General features: G+C 33.2%; 2 protein-coding genes across 2 annotated transcripts in view; one reads left to right on the forward strand and one right to left on the reverse strand.

Moving 5' to 3' along the window:
* Window positions 1-3248: 3248 nt before the first annotated feature.
* Window positions 3249-4769, reverse strand: LOC134705738 (uncharacterized). Its single transcript, XM_063564456.1, has one exon. It carries the CDS (start codon window positions 4767-4769, stop codon window positions 3249-3251), a length of 1521 nt encoding a protein of 506 aa, XP_063420526.1.
* Window positions 4770-7518: 2749 nt separating this feature from the next.
* The window catches only part of LOC134705074 (uncharacterized), an 83306-nt gene continuing 78389 nt past the window's right edge, over window positions 7519-12435 (forward strand). Inside the window, exon 1 of the mRNA XM_063563842.1 lies at window positions 7519-7600. The gene's annotated coding sequence lies outside the window, so the exon portion shown is untranslated. The remainder of the gene's footprint in view (window positions 7601-12435) is intronic.

The raw sequence follows: 12435 nt of genomic DNA on the forward strand, positions 1-12435 counted from the left end.
CCGATGACATTTCTTCTTCTACCATCACTTTCCCCCACTGATTTATTTCTTTTTCGATAACACTGAATGTGTTCTATGCCATAGTTGGGGAATCCATGCTTGCCAATTGTGCATTTAGATGAGCTAAACCGTTCCCGCTTACTATTGAACCCCACACAGATCTGACATTGATGTCATAGTGACGTGTTCCAACGTTTAACAATTTGGGGCTAGTCTAAAAGGATTTTTTTTCCACATTCCGTACATTTGGCAGCGAGAATTGCAGCTAATCCAAAATGAGCTACCTGAGATTCCAAAATTATTGGAACTGCACCTGAAATATCCTTTTTCTTGCTTTATCACAAAGAAAAGCATGACATGTTATCTCGGAAACATGTTTTTGCAAACACTGTAAGTTTATAATTCTGTATTCTGTGGCAGCTATATTGGTAATTTCAACACTTCTAAGTACTTCATCGACAGACCTGTACACCTGGAATTTCTTCTTTATAGTTGGCGTTAATAGTTTAAAAATCATTCTGTTGTTAGCAATTGCTCTACGCTTCTTTATTATTCTAACTCCAGTCCCTTCTTTCAAAGTACACTTGTACACATGTTTAACATTGCCTGAACCTACTCGTATTCTTTGTCGTTTTGCTAAACCAAATATTCTTCACTCTTTCTTTATTCTTGTCATTGTGTAAACCACAATACATAAATTGAAAATAATTATCTACAATGTAACCTATTGTAAGTATAAAAAATAAGATGTGGTATGATTGCCAATGAGACAACTATCCACAAAAGACCAAAATGACACAAACAATATCAACTACAGGTCACAGTACGGCCTTCAACAATGAAAAAGCCCATGCCGCATAGTCAGCTATAAAAGGCCCAGATAAGACAATGTAAAACAATTCAAACGAGAAAACTAACGGCCTTATTTATGTAAAAATATGAACGAAAAACAAATATGTAACACATAAACAAACGACATCCACTGAATAACAGGCTCCTGACTTGGGACAGGCACATACATAAATAATGTGACGGGGTTAACATGTAAGTGGGATCCCAACCCTCCCCTAACCTGGGACAGTGGTATAACAGTACAACATAAGAACGAACTAAAAAAATCAGTTGAAAGGCGTAACTTATCAGATAGACAAAAATACAAGTAGACGTGGCCGGGTACTTATACATCCCGACACAAAAAGACACGATGAACAGATCTGAGAGTACTCGCAGTTATCTGACAGCTAGTTCAAAGCCACTACCAACTAATAAAAAAATCATGCCTCTAAGACTTAACACTCAATCCGTACACATCCAACATACAATGGATTTAGTGTAAAGACGGCATAAACATCCAGAGAAAAACATGACCTTGTGCAATGCCAAGTTACAGGTCAAGGTAAGCCAGTTGCTCTCCATAAGAAGTTCAACTTAAAATAAATATAAGGTCATAAAACAACAAACACTTTTTTTGAAATTCATTTTTATTAATCTTTATGTAAAATAGATAACTGAATATACTGATTGATTGTTGGTTGCTTAACGTCCAGTGGCAAATATTTCATGCATATTTAGGACGAGAACAAGTTCACAATGAATACAATAGGTAGGTCTGGTCACAAAGAGGCCATATGGGTTGATGGTCGGGGAAATTTGAGCCTGCATATACTGTAATATAAAAAAAAATCATTCAGAAGAATAAAAATTGTATGACCTCGTCATAATGATCAATAGATCAACGGACATAAAATGGGCTTCATGGGAGATCGAATGAATCGTTTTGTAATCAGTTCATGCATTTTCAACAAAAAAGATAGTATGTTACCACAATTCAATCTGTTTTTCAAATATTAATAATTGTTTTACTAAATTTCATTAGATTTCACTTTGTTTCAAGTTTCAAGTTTCAAGTTTTTTATTTCTCAAGACCCTTAACCAGGGTATGTGAACAAATACAATTGAATACAATTTAACACAATATAACAAAATAGGTTGATTAAATGAACAAGTTAACATATATACATGATATACATTTCCAAATATATGGAAGACGAACATATTATATAAACAGTAACTTCAATCATTTTACTAAAGAAAGTATGATTTTACAAAATTTTGCAGCTTTGAATATTACATTATAATTGTCTGAGTTAAACAAAGCATGAAATTTATCAACATTTGGATTTGTAGTGAATTCTTTTGGCAATAACATTTTCCTCTCGTTTTTGAAATAAGAACATTGGAATAAATAATGAAATTCATCACCTAATGAGTTACAGTCACAAATATCACAAATTCTATCATCTCTTGCTATTCCCCAAAACCTGCCCTTTTCAACTGGCAGTTTATTATTAACACATCTAAAATTACATAAAGATTTCCTTAAATCTGTAGGAAGTTCTATTAAATATTTTTCAAAACAATGCTTTCTTTTAAAAATTCTATAATTGAGACATTTAGGTGATTCATACACAGTAGCACACCATTTCTGCTTAAATTGGTCACATAACCTTTGCTTTACAATCTTAGCTAGGTTGACAGATTTAGACACATTTTGAGTTAACCAATATTCAGAACAACCACATTCATTTAGTGTATTTTCAACACAACGTATCCATTCTGAATGGTACATATTTCTGTTATGCATGGTGTATAACAATTTATACAAAATAGATGAAATCTTATCTTGCTTACTACACATGAATCTTTTCCATAGACCAATCATCCTACTTTTAATAAATACATCAATAGGATATCTACCTAGTTCTCCATATATAATACAATTTGGAGTTGACTTCTTAACATTTAAAATAATCTTATAAAATTGTAAGAATAAAGATTCAACAGTATTATTGTTACTATAACCCCACACTTCACACCCATATAACAATATAGGTGCTACCAATGTGTCAAACATTTGTAATTGCAAATCAATAGGCAATCCTAGACTTCTACATTTTCTTAACATACTGTACATGGCTTTTCTACCTTGTTCTAACAATTTATTCTGGTTATTTTTAAAGGAACCGTTATACATAAATATAATACCTAAATAAGCAAAATCATCAACAATATTCAAAACCTCCCCATTCAGTGTAAATACAGGTTTATCAGGGGATTTACGTTTCCTAAACACAACAACTTTTGTTTTTGTAGCATTAATTTCAAGTTTCCAAGTCTTACAATATAAATACATGGAATTAAGTGCAGCTTGTAACTCAGCCTTAGATTCAGCAAGTATAACAGTGTCATCAGCATATAATAATAAATCTTAAATAGACAGAAATTTCATCAGTATCAAGAGCAGTATGAACAGCATTACAAACATCTGACAACCCATCATATGCATTAGATACAAACTGGACTAAATCATTAAGAAACAGCGAAAAAAGTACAGGCGACAGGTTTTCTCCCTGTCTAACACCAACATTACTTTGAAAATAATCTGACATTTGACTACCCTGTCGTACACAAGATTTAGCATTTTCATACATAGCATGTACAATATTAAACATTTTACCATCAATACAGTTTTGCAGTAACTTATTCCATAAAGCTGTTCTATTAATGGAGTCAAAAGCCTTGCGATAATCAATAAAGGCACAATATAGTGGTTTATTCTTGTGTAAGTACAAATCAATTAAACATTTAAGATTGAATATATGATCATAAGTTCCATAATTCTTTCTAAAACCTGCCTGTTCTTCACAGAGAACATTCATATTTTCAAGATAAACATTAAGTCTGTTATTTAGTACAGCTGTAAAAAGTTTACCATAACAACTAAGTATTGTAATCCCCCTGTAATTGTCAGGGTTAGTGACATCACCTTTGTTTTTATAAATTGGACATATAACACCAATCGACCATAAGTCTGGCACAATACCAGCTTCAAAAATAATATTAAACAGCTTCACAAATAAAGGAAGCATTTTATGGCTTGAAAACTTTAAAAATTCATTCAAAATTAAATCTGTACCACATGATTTGTTATTTTTCAAATTCTTAATTGCATTTTCAACCTCTTTTTCGGTGATAACAGCATTTACATTAATATTCAGATTAGTAACAGTATTTCTATCAACATCTACAAAATCACAATCATTGTCCTCTTGTGCATTGCTTAACTTCTTAAAATGCTCAAAAAAACATTCATTCGACACTTTTTCAAGTACCTTATTTTTACCATTACAATTTCCTGACCTATTTAACAATGTCCAGTAAGACTTTGGATCATTCCGACTAAGATTTCGGAGTTTCTTGACAAAGTTTCGTCTATACTCATTATATTGACAATTCAATACCTTTTTATAATTTTTACTACATCTGACTAAGTTATTCATGCTATCAACAGTTTTGACACGCCAATTATAACATTTGGCTTTGTGATAATCACTCCTTTTTCTTTTACAATCTGCCTTAAACCATGGTTTATTAGCCTTACACTTAGGTTTTTTTCTACATTTCTTCTCACTAACATTTATTTCTTTTAACATATTACTATCAGTAGCAGCATGAATAATAATATCATTATATTCAACAACAAAGTCATTAATCATATCTTTGGTAACAGATGTAACATCAAGTGAATCAAGTCGCTCATACAAGTCATTGATATTATCAGCATTTAAAGCATCATTAAACAGTTGACAGTTATTATTATCCCATTTAGGTTTGACAATATTGTTTTTATCAAAATTTTCAATGTCACATGTAACAATTGGATTACATAGTAATTCAATGTGTAAAGCATTATGCACATCACTTATCATATGATCAAAAGGTAAAATGTGAAAATCAGAAACAAAGGAAAACAAATTAGGTGACAAAATACAATAATCAACAGTAGAACAATTTTTACATGTCAAGGCTCCTTTTTCCTTATCTGTACCTAATCTACCATTTGCTATAAGAATTTCAAATTTTTTACATAATTGTAATAGTCTATTACCATAATTATTAACATTTTTGTCAAAAGTTATAGCGAGATGTTTTTACATCAAAATTTTCCAAGTTTACAACATCAACAATGTCTTCTAACTGGACAGAATTACACACGTAACCGTCCAGCAGAGTAAAGTCAGACTTAATGCCCGTACGAGCATTGAAATCTCCCAGCAGGCAAACGTTGTAGTCTTTCTCAGCAGTATGGCGGATTAAATCGGCTTCTATTACATCGAAAATGTCAATTTTACTATAATTACTATTTTCTGGTGGTATATACACAGAACCGAAAAGTACATTCTTATATAACACATCATTTACAGCAAACCATAATACATTTTCACATGAACTATGCAGCACTTTAACATTTCATATATATTTTCCCTCACAAATACAATAATCCCCCCAGATTTACATTTTGCATTTGAACGATTCAAAGGAGGCAATGCCTTAAAATTTTCAATTTCAATATCATCATACTGATCCAATTTTGATTCACAAAAGCACAATACATCATAATTTGCACACAATTCCTCTAGATCAGGTGCTTTTAATTTGGATTTGATACCGCACACATTCAAAGACAAGATTTTAATAACACTATTAATATCGGATTTTACATTATTATAGAAAGACACACTTGCATTTTCCACACTGTTTCCATCATTAATACAAGGAATACCATCCCTTCCTTCATCACAAACACTAGAATTGACTGATATTTGAATAATTTCACTACATTTTTGGGCTTTAGCTATAGGCCTTCCATGCCTGTACTAATCAAGATCTCCCATTCCAAACAGACTGTAGTCAACATGGTCTACTCCAATTTTGAAGAGGTCATCGGGTGATTCAATAACAAACTTAGAATTGTTTTTCGTCAGGCAATGAATCTTTCCGTCATGAGTAAATACAGATTTGAGAAGATCAGTGATCAGCCTGTCAACAACTTCCGGTAAAATCAGGATATCACTACGCCTAAATATTCCCTACAAAAATACGGATAATTTAGAGAATTTATGATCGTTTCCAACCAAAAACATATCACTGTAAATTTTTGAATGATTAATTAAATAATATTTTGTTCATCATAAAAAATCAATCATTATAATTGTGCGTAAGAATATTGAACTTTAAATAGAAAGTAGAGACGAAGACAAATCAAAACAAACTGCTACACATGATTATTATTTAGGTTTTACATGGTAATTGAAATTGTGATTGTGCATTGAATACGGCTAACATGTTCCTTTTGTTGAAAAAAAATCAATATTAACTAAAAAAAAAATCTATTTATGAAAGGTTAATAATACGGCTAACATGTTCCTTTTGTTGAAAAAAAATCAATATTAACTAAAAAAAAAATCTATTTATGAAAGGTTAATAATATTGATAAAGTTACTTTTGCACTATGCTGAAAATAATGGCCATCTCCATGATTTCTCACATGTTGGTACGCAAATTGACATTTTAACTCATTTATCCCAATCTAAGCACATTTTCAACTCTTGTATCCCATAGATGTAATCCCAAGGTATTGTAAATTTATTTAATATATATTTGAAACCCTCTTATAAATGCGTCCCATTTTTTTCCCAGAGCTGTGTATGAAAAAATCGAGCGTTGATTTCTCGTTGTGATACCTTTTAATCAATAACTTCTTATGCTTTTGCCATTGGCTTATTATACAAAATGGGATAAATATTTATAAGAAACAACTAGAAATCAATGTTTGGATATGATATAATATAATTTTGAGGGCATTGAAAAGTCGGCCATTTCTTTTATTCTTCAACAATTCTGTTTGTTATGATGAACCTCAACCCTTCAAAAATATTCACTTTAGAAAAAAAACCGGTTTTAGAAAATATAAGTAAATCTTGAAGTTTATACAAGTGTAGTAAGACGAAGTGAGTGAAAATTAGAATATTCAAAATAATCAAATCTGGTATTTAGACAAGATGCATATAAAAATAAAATAACAAAAAAGCATTATAAACAGTTTCAACAGGTCGAATTAACAAGAAAATACGATTTGAGAGTGCTCGCAGTTACTGACAGCTAGTTAAAAGCCAAAAACAATTAAAAATATAAACGCATGCATCAGAGACCAAAATCAACTAAAACATATCCCAGGGATTTAGTATGTTAACGTAATGAACAGTCAGAGAAGACATGACTTGTGAAAAGCCAAAAAATAAATGTATCGACGGGTAGTATAATAGCGAGGAGCGACTTCTATTGAGATAAAAAAAAATAACGTGTCTGTGTCTCTATACATCCCGCCTCAATGTACATTAATATGGTGAAAAATATTAGGGTTGAAATTGTATCCTCATTCAAAAGATCAGTACACTATGTCATGCTCATAGTACTATATGAATGCATCACGTGTACTCTTTTTTTATATATATATACAACTTTTCGTATTTTTCCTATGCATTGTTGTGACGTTGTCATGGGAAGCACGTGCTGCATTATGCTAGAAAATGAAATCTAATTGTGGAATGAATGCCAAAATTACACATGCTTGTGAAACATGCATCTTATGTAATCATATATTATTCATGTTATTATAAACTGTTTTTAGTTTGAGGCACCAGAGGCTAAACAGCTTTCTTGGCATTTAGATCAAGATTTCCACTGTCCTGGAACACATGTAAGTTCTGTATTAATTTATCTTCAATTACTATTGTAAGTATATGTAACTATAAAAAAAAAGATGTGGTATGATTGTCAATGAGACAACTCTCCACAAGAGACCAAATGACACAGAAATTAACAGCTAAAGGTCACCGTACGGCCTTCAACAATGAACAAAGTCCATACCGCACAGTCAGCGTTTATTTTGCATGTTTTGTGATTCAATGTATATGTAACTAAATGATGACATATATCTATAGATTCCCAATTTCTCAGACCAACGTCCTCTATTATAACAACCTACCTATTGTATTTATTGTTAACTTGTTCTCGTCCTGAATATGCATGAAATATTTGCCACTGGACGTTAAGCAACCAACAATCAATCAATCAACCCTAATAACTTATCGTCGAGCCTGCAACTTTTGTTGCAGAAAGCTCGACATAGGGATAGTGATCCGGCGGCGGCGTTAGCTTACTTGTTAAAAGGTTTATATTTTAGAAGGTGAAATACCTGGATGCTTCATACTTTGTATATAGATGCCTCATGTTACGAAGTATCCGTCAGTCACATGTCCAATGTCCTTGACCTAATTTTCATGGTTCAGTGACCACTTGAATAAAAAGTTCAGAATTTTTGTAATGTTGAATTCTCTCTTATTATAAGTAATAGGATAACTATATTTGGTATGTGCGTACCTTGCAAGGTCCTCATGCCCATCAGACAGTTTTCACTTGACCTCGAACTCATTGCATGGATCAGTAAAGATAAAGTTAAGTTTTGGTGGTCAAGTTCATATCTCAGATACTATAAGCAATAGGGCTAGTATATTTAGTGTATGGAAGGACTGTAAGGTGTACATGTCCAACTGGCAGGTGTCATCTGACCTTGACCTCAGTTTCATGGTTCAGTGGTTATAGTTAAGTTTTTGTGTTTTTGGTCTGTTTTTCTCATACTTTATGCAATAGGTCTACTATATGTGTTGTATGGAATGATTGTAAGGTGTACATGTCTAGCGGGCTGATGTCGTCTGACCTTGACCTCATTTTCATGGTTCAGTGGTCAAAGTGAAGTTTTTAAGTTTTGGTCTTTTTATACAATAATATATGCCAAAGGTCAACTATATTTGGTATATGGAAATATATTATGATCTATATGTCAGTCCCGCAGATTTTATTTGACCATTACCTCAATTTCACGGTTCATTGCACAGTGTTAAGTTTTTGTATTTTGGTCTATTTTTCTTTAACTATAAGTAATAGGTCAACTATATTTGTTGTATGGAACCATTGTTAGCTGTACATGTCTGCCAGGCATGGTATCTGACCTTGACCTCATTTTCATGGTTCATTGGTCTTTGTTTAGCTATCTTGGTTAATAAATGTTAAGTTTATGTGAGAGTTGTAATAAAGCTTTATACTTATAACTATCAACATAATATCAATGATTAGTAAAGAAGGCGAGACATTTCAGTGTGTGCACTCTTGTGTATTTTAACCTGAGATTTACCCTTGTACACCAACACAACACAAAATCAGTATCTGTCAATAGTTTACGTTAGCCTTAAATATATCATTTAGTTCAAAAATAGTAATGGACCGCTTATTAAAAGTTGGATAAACTAGAAGTTAGTCTGAATCTTGATTTAGAAGCTATCTGTTTAGTTTATGAATTAGGAAACCCGGATATCAAAATGAGTCAAAGGAGAGGTTGGTAATCCTCAACGAGACGGAAACGTAACAACATATAAAGCCATCGGATGAGTTAAGCCTTTTTCAACTATTTTTTATAGATCTTTCTTATGTTGTACTGTTATACCACTGTCCTATGTTAGGGGAGGGTAGGGATCCCGCTAACATGTTTAACCCCGCCACATTATTTATTTATTTGCCTGTCTCAAGTCAGGAGCCTGTAAATTCAGTGGTTGTCGTTTGTTTATGTGTTACCTATTTGTTTTTCGTTCATTCTTTAACATAAATAAGGCCGTTAGTTTTCAAGTTTGAATTTTTTTACATTGTCTTATCGGGGCCTTTTATATCTGACTATGCGGTATGGGCTTTGCTCATTGTTGAAGGCCGTACTGTGACCTATAGTTGTTAATGTCTGTGTCATTTTGGTCTTTTGTGGATAGTTGTCTCATTGGCAATCATTCTACTTCTTCTGTTATATACCTACGGGTTGGTACTCGTCAATGAGACGGAAACATCACGACATATACAGCTTACAGGTTGGTACTCGTCAATGAGACGGAAACATAACGACATATACAGCTTACAGGTTGGTACTCGTCAATGAGACGAAAACATAACGACATATACAGCTTACAGGTTGGTACTCGTCAATGAGACGGAAACATAACGACATATACAGCTTACAGGTTGGTACTCGTCAATGAGACGGAAACATAACGACATATACAGCTTACAGGTTGGTACTCCTCAATGAGACGGAAACATAACGACATATACAGCTTACAGGTTGGTACTCGTCAATGAGACGGAAACATAACGACATATACAGCTTACAGGTTGGTACTCGGCAATGAGACGGAAACATAACGACATATACAGCTTACAGGTTGGTACTCGTCAATGAGACGGAAACATAACGACATATACAGCTTACAGGTTGGAACTCCTCAATGAGACGGAAACATAACGACATATACAGCTTACAGGTTGGTACTCGTCAATGAGACGGAAACATAACGACATATACAGCTTACAGGTTGGTACTCGTCAATGAGACGGAAACATAACGACATATACAGCTTACAGGTTGGTACTCCTCAATGAGACGGAAACATAACGACATATACAGCTTACTGGTTGGTACTCGTCAATGAGACGGAAACATAACGACACATACAGCTTACAGGTTGGTACTCGTCAATGAGACGGAAACATAACGACATATACAGCTTACAGGTTGGAACTCGTCAGTGAGACGTACACAAAGCGACATATACAGCTGACAGGCTGGTATTCGTCGGTGAAACGGAAACATAACGACATATACAGCCATATACGCGTTCTGTTGGGATGAAACTTTAATTCCGATGCATCATGTGGAGGGGGCATGCTTTTTGTACGTCAATGGACAATTGCAACAACTCTTTGAGGGATCCACAATTAATATGTTGTTTTAATTTATTTTTTTTGCCCCTATAAAAAAACCCGCCTTGTCAAGCGATAGTCTGAATATTCCATTATGTGTCAACCATATGCCAAGATTATTGACTATGGCCTCGACGGTTGACAACTTTCAATGTTCACTTGATACATTTACACATTATATACATATAAAGACCATTGTTGTATTTTGATTTTCAGCTTTTCTGTATTGATGCACAGTTTCCTTTCTACAAATATACTTTCATACACATATGAATGTTTAATGGTGACCATGGCCATGAATTCATCATCACAAAAATGAACGCTAATGGAAAATGTGTTTTAGGAAATAAATAAATCATACAATAAATACTCGATGAAATGTGTTAACTTCTATATATGAGTTCAATTGAATCAATCTTGGACAGAAATCAACTGACGTGGTGATCTCCTGTTCATGTAGCTTGATTTGTTTTTCGAAAACTAAGGATTTTCTATAGCAAGCCGTTCTAGTAAAACTGTGATTAAAAGAACCGCATTTCATTTTAATGACAAGAGTTCTGGAGACCAAGATATTAATCTGTTGAATAATTCATCTCATCATATTAATATCAGTGTGTAATTTACCATTCTCAGTGTGTCCTTTTCAATTTATTTCTTCTCGTTGTGTCTTTTTAAAACCTCAGTGTGTATTTTTTTAAAACCTCAGTGTGTAATTTCGATTTCTCAGTGTGTTGTTTTTGGTTTTTAAATCTCAATGTGTTTTTTTTTTAATTCTCAGTGTGTAACTTTTTCGAAAAAGGGTTTAAACATAGTTTTGACGAGAACGGCTTGCCATAATTTTCTACCACGGGAATACATTACCTAACGGCAGTAATTTTGCAAACCCTTTCGGAATTTTGGGTCCTCTGATGAGTCATTTGTAGACGAAACGCGCGTCTGTTATCTATGATGAGTTTATTTCGATCTTGATCGAAATGGGAAGGGATGCGTAAAAGTGATAGCTAATCCAGCTTCATGTGCCAATTTCCTTACCAGAGGTTGCATTTGATATGTAATAATTTAATATCTTTGTCCTTTAAATCTACGATAGTCTGCTAATTAACTCAAAATTGTCCAAACTCGGTTTATTTAATCTTAAGAGTCGGAAAGATGAAATATATGTTCCGGACCATATGAGTATTTGGACCATACGCGTATGTATATGGGTATATACTCATATGGTCCGACCGTACGCGCATGGTCCGACCGTACGCGTATGGTCGGGATAATTAACACTCTGTTTCAGGCTACTTTGAATACTTCTAAACTCTTCATATGGTATGACCGTTCCTTAAAAATACGCTATCATATAGGTAATTTTATTATCATATCATAATAAAGAGATTAACTGAATAAAAATATGAAGTTTCACATAGTTAATTTTACTACCTAGTCAAAACTATAATAAAACATTTTATGCCGATGCCCATTACCGAATTGTTATTATGAGTGAATAGCAATATGTCGACTTGAAGAGATAACTTCCAAAAATTGCTCAATATTCAATAAACTGTTACACAAGAAGTCACTTCCAAAGAACATATTTTATTTAAGTTGTTTTGTGAATATGGTGTACTGTAGTCATGTTACGATATTTGGAATCTAGAGCTTCATGAACACCGTAAACACACCGGAATAACCCAAAACCTCGGCATCACTGCATGCAGCTGCAAAGAAGGCTATCCGATTTTTCAC

This window comes from Mytilus trossulus, chromosome 2, assembly GCF_036588685.1.
Source record: "Mytilus trossulus isolate FHL-02 chromosome 2, PNRI_Mtr1.1.1.hap1, whole genome shotgun sequence".
Lineage (NCBI taxonomy): Eukaryota > Metazoa > Mollusca > Bivalvia > Mytilida > Mytilidae > Mytilus > Mytilus trossulus.

Coding starts and splice junctions, on each gene's coding strand:
- LOC134705738 (XM_063564456.1), bottom strand. CDS start 4,769: ATGATAAGTGATGTGCATAATGCTTTACACATTGAATTACTATGTAAT.